The 22,641-nt window shown below is 39.9% G+C and overlaps 3 protein-coding genes across 7 annotated transcripts in view; 1 reads left to right on the top strand and 2 right to left on the bottom strand.

Annotated features, from left to right (window-relative positions):
* Nucleotides 1-1,378: 1,378 nt before the first annotated feature.
* Nucleotides 1,379-4,736, bottom strand: rps19 (ribosomal protein S19). 2 transcript variants are annotated; one of them, XM_077599705.1, is made up of 6 exons: nucleotides 4,650-4,736; nucleotides 3,958-4,028; nucleotides 3,543-3,643; nucleotides 2,911-3,094; nucleotides 2,711-2,765; nucleotides 1,379-1,431 (listed from the first exon to the last, which is right to left on the bottom strand). In XM_077599705.1, the coding sequence occupies exons 2-6, from the start codon at nucleotides 4,026-4,028 to the stop codon at nucleotides 1,402-1,404; spliced, it is 441 nt and encodes a 146-aa protein (XP_077455831.1). In that variant the 5' UTR covers nucleotides 4,650-4,736; the 3' UTR covers nucleotides 1,379-1,401. The 2 variants fall into 2 exon arrangements, with proteins under 2 accessions (XP_077455831.1, XP_077455832.1); XM_077599706.1 differs by lacking the exon at nucleotides 4,650-4,736 and adding an exon at nucleotides 4,493-4,556.
* Nucleotides 4,737-6,791: 2,055 nt separating this feature from the next.
* LOC144072807 (adenosine receptor A1) lies at nucleotides 6,792-8,518 on the top strand. The gene is made up of 2 exons (XM_077598126.1): nucleotides 6,792-7,153; nucleotides 7,693-8,518. The coding sequence occupies exons 1-2, from the start codon at nucleotides 6,792-6,794 to the stop codon at nucleotides 8,516-8,518; spliced, it is 1,188 nt and encodes a 395-aa protein (XP_077454252.1).
* A 3,958-nt stretch (nucleotides 8,519-12,476) lies between these two features.
* The window catches only part of cadm4 (cell adhesion molecule 4), a 146,707-nt gene continuing 136,542 nt past the window's right edge, over nucleotides 12,477-22,641 (bottom strand). Inside the window, exons 7-10 of one of the 4 annotated variants that reach the window (XM_077598837.1) lie at nucleotides 21,041-21,124; nucleotides 17,725-17,853; nucleotides 15,380-15,455; nucleotides 12,477-15,225 (exon numbers count right to left, since the gene is read on the bottom strand). In XM_077598837.1, the coding sequence (XP_077454963.1) occupies nucleotides 15,415-15,455; nucleotides 17,725-17,853; nucleotides 21,041-21,124 (254 nt within the window). In that variant the 3' untranslated portion in view covers nucleotides 12,477-15,225; nucleotides 15,380-15,414. Of the gene's footprint in view, nucleotides 15,226-15,379; nucleotides 15,456-17,724; nucleotides 17,854-19,086; nucleotides 19,124-21,040; nucleotides 21,125-22,641 lie in introns of those variants that run through there. The other 3 variants (XM_077598836.1, XM_077598838.1, XM_077598840.1) reach the window with 3 other exon arrangements.

Here is a 22,641-nt window from a genome sequence, read left to right as displayed (position 1 = left end):
CCTGCAAATTACAGGGTGAAGGTATGGAACGGTTAGGCAAGATGGGCTCATGTCTTACAAAACAGCTGGTCGCTACTGAAAATTAGGGAGAGGGTGAACAGATAAGCAAGGGTCAAGGCCCAAAGTGGTTGTTTACAGGTGAGACGAGCAGATAAAGAGCTGGGATAATAGATAAAAACAAAATGTATCTTTCATCTGTAAACGACAGGAACGAGGGAGACTGCATTTTTATCACATAAAATGGAAAAAGGTCAAAGAGATAGTGCGACTACCACACCACTTATTTTGGTTTGCAGTGAGAGATCAAAACACCTTGCTAGTTAAAGTGATCATGTGTGTTTGGAACTTTTTTTTCCATTGCTTCCAAATGGGGTTATACAAATTATTTCTGACTACATTCGGTCATTTGGCGCCCTCTGCCGACTGTTGGAACTCACCGGGTAACTTTGTTGTTGATGAAAATGTTTAACATTTAACCATGTGGGAAATGGGCGTCCAAAACGGTCCTCCAAGGCTGCAGATTTTTATTCCAACTGAAGAAGGGGATAGATTTTTACCAGGTTGGTAAAAATTAGAAGTCATCAGTTGATTGCAATCAGGTGCCAGAAGAAACATCATTGGTTTAACAGGTTTATGATGCAACCGATCCAGCAAAAACACTTTGACCAATGAGATTTCCAAAGAATGCAAGAAGCACCTGACTGCAATCCACTGATTGTACTTGTGGAACACCAGATTGGTGAAAAGGTGTCCTCTTTGTGGGTTGGATTGAAAACCTCCACCCACTGCGGCCCTTTGTGGAATAATTTAGCCACCCCTGACATAGCTTACAACAAAAATGCAGTGATCACTACTACTGAGCACACTTAGGCCAGGAATTCAAAACTCCAAAATTGCTTTATATTAGTAGTGTATTTCATACCAGATCAAGGTATCCAGAAATAGATTGGAGTTGAACTTTTAAAACGGGTCAATTGTTGAGACAAGGAAGTGATTGTACTTTCAGAGTATACCAAAACCACATTTATTTCAGTTAAGATTTTTCTTCAAATTTAAATACTGCTATTGTGTAAGATTCTGGTAACAGCTGCAATATTTTTTTTGTTCTTTAGATGGCAGTCCAATTTGCAAAGTGTCAGTTTGATTTCTTTGTTCTGTGCACCCTGTTGTCTCATTTTGACAACAATATCTGAAGAAATTCGTATTAGCTGGCAAACTAGGGAACATTAGAATTTAAGTTGGTTCTGATCATTTGCATCAAAACAAAATCGAATGGGATATGAAAAAAAACAACATGAAGCAATATGTTGAGGTATAAACTGAGAATGTAGCACCACTCTCCTTTTTTCTTATACTTGAGGAAAAACAGACAACAGAATTTCATTTCTCCAAAAGATTTATTTAAACAACTTTCTTGTTTGCAGCTGCAACCTGTTGGGAAGAGGAAAAAAATCGTCAAGCATTTTTTGTCCATTTTGTTAAACATAACGTCTGCAAATGCATTGACTTCCTGGGGGAAGTGGCTTAACGGCTTTATTCAAACTGATCAAATGAAGTCTCCCGGCTTTCATATTCTATTTACACACATCCATCCCACACGATGACCGAACACAATGGAGCATTCCAAACAGGCAATGTTTGAAAACAATGCCACGGGATCTTGACTACTTACTGCCAAACGCAGTGACATTGTACAATACACAGGATGGTGGGGGGGCAAACGCTTCATGCCAATTTGTGTGGAGGGAAGGGAAAGCGTGTGCTGCTCACTTGTCTGTTTACTGCTCATTAGCATCGAGTAAACCAGGAGAATGTGCCATAAGGACACCTCGCCAAGCATGAAATTCTCTCCTAATGTTTACCCCCTTTACCCTTGGATTATTACACGGCCCCCCTCCTGTTTCTCGACAAGGGTGGTGTGTTTTGGGGAATGTAAGGTAGACACACAACAACTCACTGGGCTGACAGGTAACATTCGCCCAAGGACGAGGGCGCCAATAATGGAGTTACCTCAAATCTAAGATGCGATTAGGCCGATACTTTGAGAAAGTGGCATATGACGTGTTGCTTGAACAGAAGAAAGTCTAAATTTAACAGCCATTGAGGCTGATAAGAGACTCTGGTGACAAAACTGAATTGGTATGTCTTAACTCTTTCAGTGTCATTGAGGAATGAAGCTCAATCATGTGGTTCTTTTCACCCTTCTGCTGTGAATTCAAATCAGTTTTCAATAGAAAATGTCAAGTCTATTTGAACTGAGGCAGTTGGCAGGGAATTATTTTTAGTTGCCAGTCCTCCCAATTGGAATGAATTGATGTCGATAGCCGTCAATGGCGGACAGCCACACCGGCAAAAATCCAACACTCAATCAGAGGATCATGCACACCATCAATCAGCCCTAGGAAATAACCTCATCTTTGCATATGCAAAAATATTTCATTTGTCTAACTGGCTCAGGTTAAATCAAACAAAACCTCTCCTCAGTCAGGTCAGTTTTGATTAAATTATTTTTGTTCAATGGCACAGTAATGAGATTTTTATGTAAATAATGGTGGTCATCCTGACTGACCTAAAAGAGGAGAGGTTTAGTTGGATTTGCCTTAAGCGAGACACAAAAAAGTGCATTTGTAGTACAGTTTAAGTTCTGGCTCCAATTGTAAACTACCCCTGGGAGACTCATATTGGCACCACGAAGAAAGTGGTTGCTCACCTGGCCGGCAATTCTATCCAGGTCTCTGGTTCCCTGGGAGGTTAGTCTGCGACCACTGGAGGGGAAAAGAAGCAAAAATAGGCAAATCGAAATGCAATGTGAGACAATTATCATACTTTTTTTTTTTTAATTAGACCAATGAGCTCCCACTTAACCACCCCAAAACTTTTACTAAGAAAGACAGAGGCTGAGACACTAACCCGCTGGGGTCCTTCTCGATCATCTTGAGAAGCTCAAGGGCCTGCAGCACCTTGCGGGCCACGTTCTTAGATCCGACGCTGTGGTGAGCAGGACACACGCCATTCCTATTGCGACCTCCATAGATTTTGATCATTGAACCTACACCAGCTCCACCACGAAGGTATAGGTGGCGAACTGTGGAGGCTGTGAACATAGAGGTGGATAAAGATGAGAAAATTACAACAGTATGTTTATTTTAGATAATAGAACAGATTACCAAAAAAAAAAACAATCAGGTTTTCCCCCACATCTGTAAAAGCAGATATTGTATGCTGGACTGTATTATTTACAGTTAGCACTAGTTTAGGAAACTCTCATAGTAAGTAAGAAAAATTTGAAAATCTACCAAAAACCAGCTGTCTTAATTCGGTGGACCAGCAGGATTGTCTTAAAATTCAGACTAAAACTATTCGATCTAATCTTATGACCAATATACGCATCAGATGCTGAAACAGATACTGAGTATCGGATTGGGATATCACCTCGTACAAATCCATCAGTGGAATTTACAAACATCTAATTAGAAGATCTTCAAATGGCTTCACATCCAGATGCAACAACAACAGATGAAGGTGTGATGTACTCCACCTACCAGCTCTGATGTAGAACCAGTTCTCATCACAGGGAGCCAACTCCTTGTGTTTGCCAAGCTTGACAAGGTCAACCCAGTCAGGCACCTTCAGCTTCCCTGACCTAGAAAAGAAACATCAAAACAACAAAGGGCTTTAAAGTTAAACACATTGTGGTGGTGATACTTCAGTCAAATTACAGTGAAACTTTGATGTTGGGTTTTACACTGATGCTTCGCGTGAATGTTATTGATGGGAACTGTTGGGGAAAAGCCCATCACTAATGTAGCTAAACTACAAGTCAAAAGTTTTACACAATGCAGTATGCAAGTGTATTGGAGAAACTCTTCCATTGTACCACAGGACATTGGTAGCAGGGAGTCAATTGCAAATAATTAAAAAGTCATTGACGTTTTTGGTGTTTATGTTACTACTCACTTCTTCAGGAAGGCAGCCAGGGCAGTGACGAACTCCTGCTGGTTGACGTCTTTTACCGTGACCCCTGGCATCTAGAAAGGCAAAAAATGACAAATTTAATAAATTGGCAGGAAGTTCAACAGTCAATTGGCCACAGCTAAGAATAACAAGTAGCCCATAACTTTAACTTATACTTCGTTTGATATATCCAATTCCTCTTACGATAAATACACAGAAGCCAACGCAAACTTAAATTGGAGTTGTACACCGACTGTAGCCGTCGTTTCCTCAGATATTAAACCTCACAGCTAGTTAAGCTAGGCTAAGCTAATACAAATAATGTCGAGTCGCTAAATTTAATACGCTGCGAGACGAGTACTGCAAATTTCCGCCGATCGCATTAGTACTAACCATCTCAAACCCCTAACATACACAGTAAAACAAGCAATCGGAGACGATTTTATTCTAAAAGAGAGAATGGCTAGCCGGCCACAACGAGGTGGCATGGGAGCAGCCATCACGGCTAGTGTACCAGAAGCGATCCACTGCTACTAACCTCTTTTACTCATTTGCGCTTATGATTGCCAAGCCAAACACTGAGATGAAAAAAGTAATCCTCAATTTGAAAGTCCACATCAAGGCCGAGACGCCATCGCTGGTTATATTTGAAGAAAATAACCATATTGTAATCGGAAAATGAGCCGCGCGCTTACCTTGCTTGTGCACAGCGAAGGGAAAGAGGGTGGAAAGGGGTTTCCCACGCGTGTTACCACGGGCAAATCTCGTCAAGTAACGCGAGAACACACTGGAGCTGAAGTCATTAAGATGAAGACTTGGAAATTTCAAACTTTTTGATTAAACTTAGTTAACAATGAATGTTTACGGAATATATTTTCAAAAGTAACTATCTCATTAAAAATATTTAGATTTTATTTTTTTCTATCTAATCTATTTGGAAATTTATTTTTGGACAATTTATTATTTATCCCAGTCATGGAGGGTAAAATATTTCTGCTCTTATTTGTAGATTAGGTTAAATTAAAATTAAATACCCCCCCCCCCCCTAATTTCCATGTTTTTTAATGATAGATCTAAGTAACAAAGATTGCTAGATGAAGATGGACTGAAGAATAGAGCTGGTGATACTTTACCAAACTTTACCTACTCTACATTTAAAATACGTGTTGTTTTTACACTGATTCATTCTCTTTTGTTGGAAAATATTTTTTTTATCGTGAAAACCAAAATGTTCTACAGGAATTAACAAAATCATATGATGTATTTCGGATTTCTAACAAGATGCCTGTGGCTTGATCCTATGAGCATCTAAACAGGAGAATAATTTTGACACAAATTCCCCTATATTTGGGCAAGTCTTCCAAACCCGGAACAGTTACTAGCCCTCAAGTTCATTAAAAAATCTGCATATTAGAACAACACAGTAACGGCTCAAAAATGCTGTATACAAAACTCATCTCTTGGCTCATTTTCATTTTTTCCCCTGCAGGCTTTAGCTCGAGGTTGCTGCTTTTTGATTTTTTTCCCTTTGTGTCACACATGTTATCTATTATTGAACAAGCCATCCAAGATCACATGAAATAATGTGGATGGTGTAAAGTGAAAGCCCAGAGGTAGCCTACATTCTTCAGTGAGAGTATGCATATTTCATTTGGTCCTGTACACGATGTGTCGGTCTCACACTCGTTTACAGCCTTTTTTAAAATATTCTTCATCACCTTTATCAGCACCGAGTCAGACACATTCCTAAAAGCACTTCACTGGTTGATAACAGTTAGCTTTTACAGTCTTTGTGTATGTGTGTGTGCTATTTACACATTTCCCTGCCTGGCAGTGATGCCGACGTTGCCCTTTGTACATCTTAGACAGAAAGGGCATCCATGATACAACATTTACACAATTGATATGTTTGCACAGACAGGGGAAGAGAGATACGAGTCAGCTGGATGTTTATAAATCAGGTTTAGTCCATCACACAGTTTTAGAGGTGTGAGCTAGAGGAGATTTATAAATGCACTGATAAAAAGGACACATCGTAGACTGAAGTAAACCACTTTTTTTCGCCGCACCAGGTAACCTGCATCTTTTTTTAATCATAATATTACCATTTTTCACCTTCGAACATCAAAAAATCAATTTCTTAATCGACTGTTCTAGCCAACTGATCATGCACAGGAGGTTACAATTGAAAAAACTCCGAGTTAGTGTTAGTTTCTCAGAGCCTTTTACTGGGCAAGTGTTGCACAAATGAAAAGCTAATTTTATCTGGATGTTTAATAAGGGAAAGTGACTGGAAACACCAAAAGGTCAGGTAATTATATCAGAATGGACAGGTGGCATACAGGCAATTACAACATTGAGCTGTGTTTGGCTGCTATTTGAACATATACAGGAATTATGAGCCAATCATTATTAATGCGTTTTGCAGTCAAAGGAAAAGCAACCAAAAAAAGCTAAAATTTCCTCATTACCCATGTTAATTATAATGCAATATGCCCTATTAAGTGAGACTCTCTTTAAAGTACGTGATTAGAAACTGAAGAACAATGGTCAAAGGTGTGTCACTGACTATTGGGCCTTGTTACGGGTTTTTATTAAAGCCATCATGACTAATGTGCTCTAATAATTTCAACAAAGGACACCACACAAAGTTCCTGTTCTATCGCCACATTGAGATTTGTTGAAATCTTGACATAACTATAAGTGGGTGATTTCAGAACCCATTTTCACCCATTTAACCCCATAAAGATAACATATACATATTTTCACAAGGTTCAATAGACCTTTAAGTTCATCCAGATCCTCAATAAATGCTTTTGCGTTTTATCCCTCCAGGCATGGAATTTCTGTGGCTGTACTCTCTTTGCCAGTGCATCGTCTCGGTGGCCGTGATAGTGGTGAGCGTGAGGTTATGTATGGCGGTCGGGGGGGCAGCAACTGACAGCCATGGTGGGAGTGTGGGTACAAGACCCAAACACGGGAGTGTGTCATGCTGTCTTTGCCTGTGCCTGGGCTGGGTAGGCGCCATAGGCGGTGCATTAGAAATTCCTGTCATCGTCTTCCTCAATTTAAGGACCCCGCAATGCTTGTACACTTGCATCACCTTGGTGTGCTGCCCCCTGCTTGTGAGGCAGTTTACCATGTGCCTGTTTGTGCTAATCACGTTGGATCGCCACCTGCAGCATCACTGGCCCAGCAGGTGAGTATGGCTTTACAAACACGTAAATGGCCATTATGGCACCTCCTAATCAGCTTTCCCGCAAACACATACTGTTAATTAAGCGATAAACACCATTCATTAGTGCCTTTTGCAGACATATACATATGAGAATGGATGAGTTAATGTGTAGGAGGCTAGAGTTGAAAAATATGCTCTCAAGCTGCTCACTGCAATAAATGGAGAAAATCAATCTAAAACTAAAAGAAAAGGGGCTGTAAACATGCCAAGATTTGCCATATGGGACGGTGTTATATCAAAATAAGCTGCACGCCATGACTGGGAATGCTTTAGCTGCACAGTTTGCTTGACTTATAAAGATAAAATGTAAGGATATATGAATAAAGTGAAAGATGTTTGATTGGCAGCCATTTTTTTGTAGAGTGCAATTGTCTATTTTATGAATGAAGCAGTGGAGGTGATTGAAATTGCATAGACGGCCACCCTTAAGACCTGCTGCTGGTAGGCCTGGAGCACACAACTAAATTAAAAAAGTTTTCTGCAATTTTTGTGAAAATCAGGTACTCCTGTTTGGTGACCCGTCAGCGAGCCTTGTGTTTGGTCCTACTGTGCTGGATGACATCTGTAATGACCTCATTCGGACAGTTCATCAGCTCCGACATCCTCAACAGGTGGGACAAGAAGGGCTTAGATCAAGACACCGACCCTGGGTTGGATGGAAACTGGACCACACCTTCACCTCATCTGACTCCTCCCCGGGAGCGCATGGTTATTGGAAAGCACCTTCCGTATGGAGGCTTTCTGTCAAAGTTTTATATGGATGATTTGCGCAATTTTACCTATGCTGAGATCCACAGTAGCCACTGGGGTGTTTGTGCGCCTGATTTAGTTCTCAGCCCCCAATTCCTTGTCTACGTTCATGGTACGGCTGTGTTCATGCTCCCATTGCTTTTCCTGTCATTTCTTTACATCGATCTTCACTGCAAAAAAACTAAGCATCTCAGTCTGTCAGATATGCCCCAGTATGACTCCTGGAGGCTCCGCTCTCTGACATTCTCGGTGTCCTTCTTAGTTTTGCTATGCCTGCCGATCCAAATCATCCATGCCGTCTTGCTCTTCACCCCCAGCACAACCCTCCCATACTGGGTTCACGCAATTGCTGTGTTCTTTTTCCAGTTGTATGGTCTTGTTCCCCAGGTTCTCTTTACTCCTCCTGGGAAACTAGAGAGCGATGAGAGGGCAGCATTTGCTCTATCTACTCCTCCCATGGCGGTTTCGCCACCCTCAGGGAAGTCTACCCATAAGGCCTTGTGTGAGGCAGCACATGTTGCCTCATGGGCCTCAGCTAAAAACTCTCTCAAAGTCAAAGTGTGCCCAGAGGTCTGAAAACCAAAGGCTCCTAGATTCTTTTTCTTTGCTTTGAATCTTATTCGGATCAAAAAATGATGTTCCTAGACATTAATTCTGGTTGTAAACAGCTATGGTGAATTCCCCTGTTTATTCTTTGTAAGACCACAATCCTTTCATTACTGAAGTTTGTGGCTTTTTAACTTAGTAATCATTAACGTCATACACATGCTTGGAGGAACTTATAAATGAAAAGGCCACTTCATTATCGTCTTCTACGCCAAATGTCAGCAGGAAAATTAGAATGTCTCCCGATGATGAAGGCAATCCTGATCACAGATGTCACGTCTGCTGCCATAGCCCATTCTTTGTTTTTTGTTTGTTTCAGATACCCATTTTAAGTCCCTGCCAAGCCACCAACCCGAAATGCGTATATGAGTGACAGCGTTTAATTAAACATTCACTAATAACATTAGAGTCCAGAGCGGATCCCACATTGTAAAGCGGGGAACATAATTAACCTGCTTTTGACACAACCTTCAATGGTTGTTTTGATTACACTTGTTAATACAATGCAGTGCTCTCTTGTAATAAAAAAAAATAGAGGGGAATACCTCACATTAATTGTCTTGAACAGCCATTGAAGTGTTGGAGGAAAAATGAAAGAGAATATTCTTCTCAACTTCAGTGGAGCTGCTTTTGATGTTTCCCTCCTGCAATTTCACAACCTCATGTACCTCTTTTGTGATGAAATTGTTAAATTCATTTAAATTTGTTGTTATTGTTGCCAGCATTATGCATTTATACATTTACCGGCTGCATTGTTAAGTGCACTTTCAAGATAACTTGAGACGCAAAACAAAAGCTATTTCAAGAAACAGACATCTCATGGTTGTTTGGTTGTCTTCATCTGTTCATAGCAGCGTTGTTTCTGAATTTAACTGATCAACTGCCTCCAGCCCAGGGGTGTAAAAGTACAGCCCACGAGCTGAAATGTGTGCGGTTGTTTGGTCGCCGGTCTTTTGGTCGCCGGTATTTTGGTCACTGGTCTTTTGGTCGCCGGTCTTTTGGTCGCCCGGACCCAAACAACGGGCGACCAAAAGACCGACGACCAAAAGACCGGCGACAAAACAAGGTAAACAATACGGTCTATGCATTAATCAAAGCCAACAATGGCCCTGAGCAGTTTCACTGAGTGGACGTGTGAGTGTATAAGAGTTTGTATGTACATGAGTTGTCCCCTTAGGAAGGGACGTCTTAACAAATTCTCCAACAAAACACAATAAAAGTACGGGAAATTTGGAGCTTTTCTTTAGCCTTATAATTAATAGGGCATTAAGTATGACTACATAATAATTCGCAGTTTGTATTTAGGGAATTTGAGCAACGATTTAAGTGGTAATTATCAATAACCTTCCAGGCGACCAAAAGACCGGCGACCAAACGACCGAGTACCGAGCTGAAAGCAGCACTCCATTGATCCAATCCTGCAGGGATGTTTAGCCTTACAGGCACATTTTAGTTCATTACAATAGCTTTAATTTGCAGGGCGTTATTAGCCATGTAGACGAAAAGATGGATGCAGAAAGTATGCCCATTTGAACTAGTTTCTACATTTTACTGTTGTATGAGGATAAGATAAAGTGAAAACGGGAAGAGCAGGCTATTTTGTTACCATAATAGACTGGGATCTTTAAGTTGCACCTATTACTAAATGAACGAATAATAATAATATTTAATAATGAATGTATGTGCTGATTGTTCATGAAACCAATTAGCAGCAAATTAATAAACAGAAATATGACTTACCTTGCATTTTCTTTATCGATTGTCTTCATTAAACTGACAGATGAGCTGGTGCCAACACCTGCTGATAACGGGTGCAAAGTTGGGTAGATTCTGAAGTATTGCCAGCTAACCACTGACAAGGGTTAGATGAGACAAACAGCCATTAAAATCCACAGTGAAGGACAACATCGAATGAATTTGGAGGAATAAAACAGTTGAGGGAGAACCTGCAAACTACACACAAAGGAGGGGGAACTCAAATTTCAACCCAAAATATAACGTCATAATTGGAAAAGTACTTAAGTACTTGATTTAGTATATGTTTTTCATTTTTATGGGTGCATCAGTCACAGGCTGGATAATGGTTCAAGGTAATACTATATATTTATGACTGTAGTGCATCATACTGACGGCTTACTGAATGTTTCAATTACCTTACGCAGCCAAATCCCCTATATTGGATTTCATTAGGTTGTACTGGATAACAAAAGTGCAAAATACTACATCCTAACTGCCAAGACTGACTTTTGAGAGCTAAATCTGAGAAAGGGGTTTACATTATAGATTGTTCTTGCTTCTCCATTCAATCGTTCTGTTTTCAAAGCGCTCGGCTTCCTGATTATTCTTCAACACACTTGCGTTGATGACACTTTAAACACATCTCACCTAAATCACACAGCGTGCAATTTCTACAACACCCTATTCAAATGTACATATAGGTACACGCCAATGATATAAAGACATTGAGATTGGACGTTGCACCATGTTTACTGCAACTCATAGAAATGAAATACGACGGTTGTAAATGGAAGCCTTTCGCAATGGCCTCCTACAATTGCTCACAGAAGCGAATGAGGCGTTCATCGACTTGACGTTGTCATTATCGGCCGCATTATGTTCTGTTCACCGGATGCCATAAAATCAAAGAGGAATACGCGTGCACTTCTTGTCAAGCTCTTTCATGTCTATCGATTTGACTCGTCGATGACTGCGCTTGCTGCGGTTCAATCAAATCTAAAAGCTTAATGCTTTTCATTTTCAATGGCCCATGAATGACCCGTTTGTGGGAAATGCAGGAGGAGCTGTGAAATAGTACTTTGTGAACTTCAATTCACAGTTCCAGACTTGTTTATATAACCTATGGTAGTTGTGAATTTATGTAACATGATACAAAAGAGTGAAAATTACTAAGTTGATTTTTTTCTCTCCTTACAAAAAACTGTCAAAAACATTAAGCTCTGTTCAAACCAAACTTTTGTGGCTGGAGACATGTTTTTGGTGAGTATAGATGGAATTTCAAATCATTCTAACAGTTCAGAGTGATCATTTTGACAACTTTGTCATTTTTCTTGACTACTAGTTTGATTTATTTAATAAAAGGACAGTACATATTAATGAATATATACTTGTGAATATGTACGATTTATATAATTTCCGTATTTATTCCCTTGTGCTTGATGTTAAAAACGAAAGATAAAATCAATAGGACAATAATAGGAAGGAGGGGGAAAATGTCTTGCTTGTTATTCATGTCATTTTTCTTGTGGCAAAATTGTTGCATGGTAAAGCCCACTGGAAGACAAATGGGCACTTGAGGTTTGAAGACAAATACAAGGCCGATATTGGCTCTTTACTATCACAATCTATCCATCATGACAGTCTTGATAGGATTGGCTGCATTCAAATAACATCATAATAAACTGCAGACGTGTCTTCTGTTGTGCTGTCAAGTCAAGCCGCCAGCTACTGGTTGAGTCCATTACTTTGATTGCTGCTTGACAATCTTTCTTTATGACTGACTAGCATGGAGGCCTTCCATTGATCCGTCACCCTAGCGACCTTCGCCCGCTTTCAAATATGACTGTACGGGGAGGTGGACACTGAGTTCTTCTCAGCGAAATCGGGTATTGATCGGGTGCAAATTTAACAGCATCGATGTATTTTAGTTTTATTTTTTTACCTTCTTTTCTCGGCTCAACGACTCATTAGCTGGGCCATTCATTCCGTCTGCTGTGTTTACTCAAATTCGGCAAGCTTCACCGCCTTCCACATCTTTATCTTCAGCCTTCAGCACACACGACTTGAAAATTCCCCACCGATTTAATCACATGCGCCGTCTCCTGTTGCGTCTTATCGATGTGGAAACCGACACTTTGCTAATTATAAGCATTATAAAAAAAAAGAAAAAAAACCACCATGCACATCAAAGTTATATATGGAGTCTTTTTTTTATTTTCTCGTGCTTTGTAGCTTTCACCTATAAAGAAATAGCTATATTGTATATCAACAATGACACATGGACACCGAAATTAACAGAGAAAGAGAAGAGGAAACAACTAGGCACAGGAGAAGAAGAGGGAGAGAAAGAGAGAGAACTACCTTGAAAAGCAGAGGAAAAGTCGTGAGGAAATCATGGGATAGAAAGAAGACAGCAACTGTTCTACATTAGAATTAAAAACAAAGCATAAGAAGTGTACATTTCTCTTAACATTTACAATTTTCATAATAACAACGTCAATAATAATAACAGTAACAACAATCATATTCAAACAAGAATAATAATAAAAAATTATTAAGACTTCTTGTTTCTACACAGGAGTTTTAGGGCCACACTCAAATGAAAAAAAAGTCATTAAATCCAAGTAGAAAGTCATTAGGCAGTTTGGAGGAGAAATTGGAAAACTGTAATAATATTTTTGGAGAGAACTTTTTACTTTGAGACTCTTAGAAGAAAAATAATTGCATTTTTAAAAGAATTGCAAAAGTAATCTCCCAAGTTCTAAACCAAAATCTCGTGAGGATTGGCAAATTGACCCCCCAAAATAATTTTATATCTGAGCAACAAAAAAAAACTAAAGTAAGAATATAAGATTTATTATTTTTAAAGAATGTGTTATTACATAATTATCAAAATTCCCTCACAAATCTAAATGCAACAGTCTGATATCAAAATCCACTATATTTCTCTCTGCCAATGAGTTTTGCATTATTACTGTATTTTTTGCACTACAAACTGCTACTGTTCCCCCCCAGTTTTGAAGCCTGCGGTTTAAATAACAAAATCGTACTAAGATTGTGACTTTCGAGTACTGTACGTATTTTTTTTCTTTTCAGTGCGACCCTAATACAACTTTGTAGGTTTCTGATAAAGAGATTTTTTTTTAGTTGTTTTTTTTTCATTTTTTTTCTTTAAAGATCACTGGACAGTAGTTTGTTCGGCTTTGCGCCTCTATAGGCTAATATTCTGTTAGTATAGTATAGTTTCATAATGCAATAGTAAACAGTTTCTTCTCTTAAAAGTTTAATTTACGCATTTGCCACTGCTTTTTTTATACAAATAAGGAATTCAGAGATATGTATACTCGTTTCTTCAATATGTTTTACATGAGTGAACGTGTCTTTGTGTGTGTGTGTGTGTGTGTTGTGGCATTCAGAAAGCTTTTTCTCTCATCCAGTGTTTTTGCCTTAGCCTCTTTCTTTCATTTCCCATTAAGACTTATAAACCATTTTTTATCCCCTTAATGACATTCAAAAATAATTAAGCATTTCTTTAATGTCGCCATGAGTCATATTCATTTTTGTCTCTGTCAGGAATGCTGTCGGACGCTAATCCTTTCATTCTAGGGAGTTGACAAAAGCAGAGACGAGAAGAAGATGGTGGAAAGGGAATGAGTGGCATAACAGAGGCAGGGAACTCAAAAGAAAGACAATTGCCTTTCCCTGATGTGCTGAAGAAAAGAGCTCACTTAACCCCCCAGCAAGAGAGTCAAACAAGTGAAAAGGTATCAGCATAAAGAGAATGGTACCTTTACACATGCATTTAATTTGTTCCACAACTCAAAACACTCTCAAATGATCTTCTTTTTCCATTGAAATGAATCTCCCAAAATTATCCAAAAATGGAAATATTTGTTTTCTGACAAGAATTCAGTATCTCTTGCTGGAAAGGGAGTCATTGTACGTATGTTAACATTAAGTTAGCGAGTGGAGAATTTGTGCAGTTGTTTTAAATACATAATATGAATTTCTCTTTGTTTTATGTCCATTTTTAGATTAAATCTAAACAGGGAATTTCTAGTTTGAACAAGTGTAAAATAATGCCTTACTCTGTAAACTGCTTTCAGTAGAGTTGAGTTCATTGCCCACACCGTCCTTCAATCTTGCATTTCCGAACATCTTATATCTTACCAAAATTGAAAGTCGGGTCACCTTTCAACACAAGGCACCACTGAACAAGAAGAATCCCCCCAACCCTCACAGTTCTCTTTTGTCCAACTAACTTAAAGATCAATAATCATTCGAATTTACACTCTCTAATTCTTATCTTGTAGTAACACGGGAATGTACCCCGACATGGCGCTTGGCCATTAGTGAATCCACCTTTTATTAAAAAGGAGCCCCTCCTTTATTATTTCAATCTGCTTCAGTCAAGGAGAGATCCCCTTATTCATTCCGCTAAAATTATACATTTTACAGCAATTGCAGGAAAAGGACATTTTGGTTAGCAACCCAAAAAAGAAAAATGCACAATGGGGATGCTTTTAACATAATCTGCAAAATTACTGCCTTTATCTGGCACTAATTAGTCAGCCCCTCTGCCTCCTGAATTTATCTTTGCGAAAAAACACTACAATTATTTACTATTGTTAAACTCCTTTTACCCTCTCGAACATATATACATAAAGAGTACGGGGTAGCCGTTAATGGGTCTGTGTGGTCTCATTCTATTTAAATGCGGGCTGGATTGTGTATATAGTGTGTGTGTATATGTATGTGTGCGTATGTGAAGTGGGGGGGGGGGGGGCGTGAGGGGGGTATTTGGGATGAGGTCAGAGGACGACCAGCTGGCTACAGTAGGTACTCCTTCTTGCCCTGGCTGGCATCGTTGCCGTTGAGGAAGGCCTCCTGCACCTCACCGTGTTCGTCCAAGCCGCTGGCCTCGTGGGTAAGGTAGGACCCTGGGTGGAGAGAAAGAGAAAGAAAGAGACCAGAGGTGGGGGGTGGCATACCGGGGAAGGAGAGGGACGGTTAGGCGGTGAAGTGTCATGATCACAGCCCATGCAGCATTATACCAAAATCAAACCGCAGCTCCTGTTGCTGACAGATCTGTACCTGACGGGTTAATTCATTAGTTTTAGTAGGTTGGGTCAGTACCAAGCAAGAATGGGCTCTTGGGTGCGGTACGAGCCTGGTGGTGGAATTAAGGGTGAATGTGAGAGGAGTACAATGGCAGTTGGAAGCAGGTAGGAGGAAGGAGAGGAAATAAAGGATAAGAGGAGACAGGTAGAAAAGGTGGAGGGAAGGTTAGGTGTTGTATCACCTAGAAAACATTTGATATTTGATGTTCATCCAAAATTTCAAACAGGTGACGTGATGAAAAGTTACTAGCATTGCTCCGTCAAAGTGCTGAAAAGATAAACAACGTGAGCACACTTTACTGCCATTCTTGCAAAACCTCCGACGTTATGTCTCATGCAAATGTAGAGACTAATATACATGTGATATAAGCAGGCTGCAAAAAGAGACGACTCGGGTGAAAATAAAAGTGAGGATGAAGATAAAATAAAGGCTCCTTCACCCCAGTGAGTTGAATCACTCACATCCTTTCTGGTAAGAAGTTGAGCAATTTTATCAATTCAGTTGTATACTGTATATGAAACTATAGTTCAATAAAACCGCGGCCCTCGTGAGGATAAGTGGTATGCAAAATGAATGAAAGAGTTGAATAATCTGATTCATGGTGTGACGTTACAGTCAAATAGGATTGGACGTCTATCACGTCAATGGCGGTGCATGAGTTGAATATGGTTGTTAAACTGCATGAGTCGTGCATATGTATGGCTTTGTGGCAGCTGGCCCGGTCATGCTTAAAGCCCGGAAATGTTTTATGCTAATCTGACAAACTATAACATGGTAATTTATGAAAATTGAGATGGCCAGCTGTTCAGAAGGAAATCTCTAAATCTATTCTTTTCTGTGAAAACCCTGAAGTTAAAAAATACAAAAAGTAAAACTTGGCAATGTTTTGCTCACAGGCAACTCTGCAGCTAAAAAACAAAAACATTCACTTGGCTGTTTAATTGCACACTTGAAGGGTGGCCTGGCACACAAGAGACCCAATTATTTGTATACAAGCTATTAAAAAGCCAATTTTCCCTAATATGTCTTCTTTAATAATGCTCTAGTTTCACTGGCAGGACACACAAATACGCATGTACACTTACATGTCACTGTATTGACATTTTGAGGTTGATAGTCAGGACAAAAGCCTTTATGGCACTTACAATGTCCCTAAATTGATTGGTCGTTATGATGGGGACGAACATTGATTGGCAGTGGAGACGGACAGAACATTAACTGGCAGCTTGTCTGGCTCTAAAACAGCCTGATCATTTCTTACTTGGCAACCGCCAAGTACAGTTAAAGACTGCCAACAGTGGGGAGGAGAGAGGTTGGGCACTTAAAAAGATGGGGAGGTTTATTTTAATGGATGAGCCTTAATATACTAGCATACAGCCATAAAACACACGGACCACACTTAGGTTCCTCATCTCATTCTGTCATGCACTATCCAGTACAAGGTTATCCATTAAGGGCCTGCGCCAGTAGCCTCACATTAATGTAAAAGAACAATTTAAAAAAAAAAAAATCAACCTTGGATAGAGGGGGGTTTAAATATCAGGATTTCCTAACATTTCAAAGCAATACTATAAGATTATTGTCTATATTTCTGCTGCTAACTGTTTTGTCTTGTTTTCCCGTAGCTTGAGAGGTGAAGTGGCCAAAATGGAATTTGTGCTAGAATGCCCAGCAAGCCTTGCAGTAGCCTTTTGAAAAATCTTATTATAAATTAGGGTATTTATTTCCAAGTGTAGTGGTAGTTGCATTACATATCGAGGTGGCTGACTTTGGCATTGGAGGCCTTGGCCCACTTTGACCCCTGCATATGTTAGTCATTGAAGAGACCTGTGTGTGTGGAAATCAATATAATTGTAAATTTATTCAAATTATATTTGTTTGTGTATGTGCGTATTTTACAATGGATGGAATGCTAAACAGTGAGCGAGTAGACAGAAAAAATGTGCATTAGGTGTGGCTGAATAGACTGACGTATTTGCTTTGTGTGAGCAGGTGTAAAAAAAGACATTTTAATTGTTTATACCGTGGAGGGATACTAATTTAGGTGAACATAGTGATCGATGCTTGAGCTGTATGTGTTAGTGTTCAGAGAGATATTTGTGTGAACATAAATAGATAGTAGATGTTTGCTTGAGGTTTGATTGTGTTTGTGAATGGGAATATACATCGTGTAACAAAAAAATTTAACGCGGCAATAGCAGTTGACAGGAATGTATCCCTTTGGAATCATAGCTGGATGTTAGATGTTTATTAGTTAATAACATTAAACTCAAACATATGCTCATTTGGCATCAGGAACACGTGTTCTCATGCTTTACCTTTTTGGCGCACAGAGCACCAGATGGTCACGATGAGCACACAGATTACGGTGAAAACCAGTAGAGCCAGCACGCCCCCGATCACCGCGTAGGGTACCGCGCTGTGAGTCTCCACCACTGCACCGGGATCTACGAAAAGTCAAAAGATGTAAGAACATGCGCTTCACAAGTATTGTGTGTAATAATTGTGATATGCAAGATTTATATATTGTATTTAAATATACATTTGCATTTATTTATTTTCACTGGTTAGCATGTCGGCCTCACAGTTCTGGGGTCGAGGGTTCGATCCCAGGTCGGCCCTCACTGTGTGATGTTTGCATGTTCTCCCTGGGCTTTTGTGGGTTTTCTCCAGGTACTCCAGCTTCCGCACACATCCCAAAAACATGCAGGGTAGGCTGATTCGAAACTCTAAATTGCGTGACCGGATGTTTGGTATCCCGGACGTTTGGTCGCCCGGACGTTTGGTCGCCCGGACGTTTGGTCGCCCGGACATTTGGTCGCCCGGACGTTTGGTCGCCCGGACGTTTGGTCGCCCGGACGTTTGGTCGCCCGGACGTTTGGTCGCCCGGACGTTTGGTCGCCCGGACGTTTGGTCGCCCGGACGTTTGGTCGCCCGGACCGTTTGGTCGCCGGACGTTTGGTCGCCCGGGTGAATATAATTTTGAGAGCTGGTTTCAACAGTAGATATTTAGATATTAAACTCTCTCTCATGAATATAATTTTGAGAGCTGGTTGCAACAGTAAACTCTGTCATGTTGTCAAACGTCCGGCAACCAAACGTCCGAGTACCCTAAATTGCCCCTAGTTATGATTATGGGCATGAATGGTTGTCCGTCCCCCGCCTGGTGCTCATAATTATTTGGGTAAGGCTCCAGCACCCCCCTTGTGTGGATAAGTGGTACAGAAAATAATGAATGTATTTATTTTCTTTTTAATGGAGCAATCAAACCGTGGATAGTGGCAAACAGTAAAGAAGTGAAAGAATGAAGGGATGGAATGATGTTGAGAAGAAAAAAGGGAACACCCAGGAGTGAGGAGACAGTAGAGAAAAAGTCAATATCATCCACCCAAGTTACATTATCACCTCTCATCACTTCCCAATGGCGAACTGACAGAATGGGTGAGAAAACAGGACAGCGAATAAAGCAAAAGCTTCGGTGGGCCTTTAAAAACCATTCCAGTCGAGCACCCGTGAAGAGAGGGCAATGCATTTTGGATGAGGGAAATTTTTTAAGGTGCATTTGTTTTAAACCTCCCCCCTTTTGTGGCCTCCCGCCTGGAAAATGGAATCATCCACTTAAGATGAGTCGGGAGATAAAGAAGTAAAAGAGCAAGGTGCATCTTGCGGCATTATATTACATTGTTCATGTTGACCTTCTTAGGAACATTCAGCGGGCTGGGGAATGAAAAGTAGAAGCAGGATAAACTGATTTTGAAACCATTATTTGAAAACACCTTCCAAAATATAAAGAACATCAACATCCTATGTGCTCTTGTAGGAGAATATTAAGATAGTTTCCAAGGCTAACCCCTACCAAGGCTGATTTTTTTTTAAAAAGAGAAACATTTCGATGGGAAACATCCTTTTTCCATAGCACAGTGTGATCTTTATAATGATAAGGACAACAAAAAGAAGGAAGGAAAACAAAGTGTTTTTTCCAGTCAGCTTGGTCAACTGTCAGCATCTGGTTGTTATTTTGAATTTGTGTGTTTTGACTCTTCGTCCCATTAAAATGGACTGAGTGTAGCAATTCTGCCATTTACTACCAATACCAGCAGGGATGCGCATTACAATTGGTCACTTTTCTTTTTTACTGTACAGCAGAGTTAAAGCTTTCACTATACTCAAATGGGCTGGCTCATAACAAAATCCCGCAAAACAACATTAGAAGTATTGTAATGAAAAAACAGAGGTGTCTAAAAGCACATTTTCTGCCTAATCGTTAGTCAGCGGGCAGCCACATTTAACAACATCTTCACAGTTGTGCAGTGTATTGGTCATTCTGGAGCTTCTTGCTGTCATGTTTTGTTGTGGTTTTGGTTGGTGGCATGTTTTTTCCTTGTTTGTTCTTGTGCGTGATTGAGTGTCAGCTGTCGTGTCTTTTCTAGCCCTCCTTCTTCCCTTGTGTGGCCCAGGTGTTTGTGATTGTCATCCACCCCTGTCTGTGTATTTAAAACCCGTATTTTTGTGCGTCCTTCTCCGGATATTTTCTGTCCCTGTTATGTCGGCCTTCTTTTACTCTATTTGAATGCATCGCCAAGGCTCGAAGACCTGGCGGCGATGCATATCATGAAGCAAATGTGTTCATTTTGTCAAGTGCCAGCATTGACTAGACGGAAGTGTTCACATGGCAGCTTCATTCCCCTTGATTCTATTTGACATTTACCAAGTGTACACACAGTGAGTCAATAGCTTCTATCTGCAAAAGAAGGTGGCTTCCTGTAAAGAATGACAAACGCTCTCTCTTTCCGCCTCTAGATTCCACTAAGGAAGCACCAAAGAGTAAGAATATGCAAGGCTGAATAGATGACTTTGTATTGTGAACAAACACTGCAAATTGCAATCCTGAAATTTATTACAACTATATTTTTTCCTGTATCAGTTCAATCAAACATGATCAAATTTTACACCGATGAAGTACATTTGAGTGTAAATGGAGATGAGCTTATCATTATCAGTACATTTGATGAACAAACTGTATTTTTGAGTGGCATGACCTGAGATTGTTTTCTTATGTAGGAAGTATATCGTAATGATTGAAACTGATGATTAGAGATAAAAGTATCGCCATGATGATGAAATAAATTGCAAGCACCATTGGTTTGTATAAACAGTCAGAGGAATGCCAATTCTACAGATGTCAGACTTTTGTGTTATAATCCGATCAGACAACCACCTGCACCGCTATCCGTCTTTTCACTCGTGCACGCTTGTCCGCTGCATTTTCTCACTGGAGACTTTTAGATCATTTGTGGCACCTCGCGATCCACACACGTGCACCCACATGTGCTTTATATGCACAAATGCTGAGTAGGTGAAATGTGTGACCAGTGATAAGAAAGAAAGCGGGACCAGGTGATTTTGTGTGCGGCGCAAAGCCAAGCATTAGCAGGTGTGAGCTTGTGTAAATATATAGGACAAAGGAAGGTTGCAGCACAACAAAGGCTGCATTTGTGTGAGTGTGTGTGTGTGTGTGTGTGTGTGTGTGTGTGTGTGTGTGTGTGTCCAGTTGAGACCGAAGAGGAAGACACCAAGGAAAACACGGATGGAGATGAAGGTTAACAGATGAAAAAAAAAGGGCTAGTGCATTACCTTTCAGGTCCAACGGGAGGGATGGGGTGATGATGGGATGGGAAGTGGGGGGAAGAGGGGACGTGCTTGGGAATGTCACATTATCTACATGGAACACACAAGGAATGGGATCACACATGGACAAAATGTTACATGACGACAAATAAAACATGTACAGAGCTTTAATAGGCGGGTTAGGACGGCACATAAACGAAGAGGCGATGGTAATGGATGGGTGTTGAATCACAAATTGTGCTTATTCATGATGATAATTGGCATATTTGTCAAATACTTGGTACATTAAAGATTCAGAAGGAAATATTTAAAATGCAGGTTATATAGTACTATTCTAGTTTCACTATAGGAGAGGTAAATTCATTGCCATTTATTTACAATTCTGTATTTTGTAATTCATTGTGCAGTACATTTTTCTCTTGTTCTTTATTATTTGCTATATAAGTATTTTAGTAGTAAAAGTATTAGGTTAGCATGATTAAAAGTATTTCTGCATTTATAGGATTGATTAATGTTTTTTGATGAATACTTTCGTCATAAAACAAAATAGTTTGTCATTTTTAAATTTTATTTCCTTAAAAAATACATGAGATCAAGTCTTGTCATTAACTTTCCATATTTGAGATAATATTCATTAACATTTTTATTGTTTTTTCATGTTAATTTTTTATTTTTTTCTCCTGGAAAAATAAACAAGTGGATAAAAAAATATGGGTAAAATTGATGAATAAATATATTTAATCTGCTTTAATTAGTATGTCACTGAAGGCTTAAAGTTTTTTTTTTTAAATTGCAAAACATGTTTTTATTAAATATATAAATAAAATTGAGCCTTGGAAAAGACCTGTGAAGATGAGATTGGTGTACTAAAGCAGGGTGCTAAAATGGGAGGTCATGCATCAAAGCAGGGGTTGAAGAGGGTGATACACATCTACAAGGTAACTGGACTGCATAGCGACACCTCCTATCAAGCCGACACAGTGGCTACATTGCTACAATAGGCGGTAGAGACGGAGGCATTGTCCGTGACAGATGCACTTCCAATGGAAACAACGGCACATCGAGATTGTCTCATTTCGAGGCAAACAATACGCTCAGCGAATCGATGATAGCGGCACAATGCGAGCCAGAGTGAGAGGTATGAAAGTCAATGTTTGCATTTACAGACAAAAACAATAGCTGACACTAAATAAAAAGATGGATAAGATGGGTGATCTTTTCTCTTCGGAATCACCCGGCTGAATTCTGACACTTCTTCAATGCTAATCACGAGATTAATAGCAATTTTAATGTACAACATACGAAACTTAGCAGGTAAACCATTTTTGGTGAGATCAGCACAGAGATTTATGTGTGTAATTCATACTTTTAGACAACAAACCATGTTTTACAGCTATTAGCCAAATGAAGAAGAAAAGGGGAAACAGTGAGAAGTGGTTAACACGTCTGCCTCACAGTTCTGAGATCAAGGGTTCCAGGCCACGTGCCTGCCAGGGTTTTCTTCAGGTACTCCGGTTTCCTACCGACTGTCGCACAATGTACGTCTCCGCATGCTGCATAGCAACACACACTGGTGGGCTTTCTCGTCAGGAGTTAATTTATTGGTA

The sequence above is a fragment of the Stigmatopora argus genome, chromosome 4, assembly GCF_051989625.1.
Source record: "Stigmatopora argus isolate UIUO_Sarg chromosome 4, RoL_Sarg_1.0, whole genome shotgun sequence".
NCBI lineage: Eukaryota > Metazoa > Chordata > Actinopteri > Syngnathiformes > Syngnathidae > Stigmatopora > Stigmatopora argus.
This window is presented reverse-complemented; position numbering and strand designations above follow the sequence as displayed.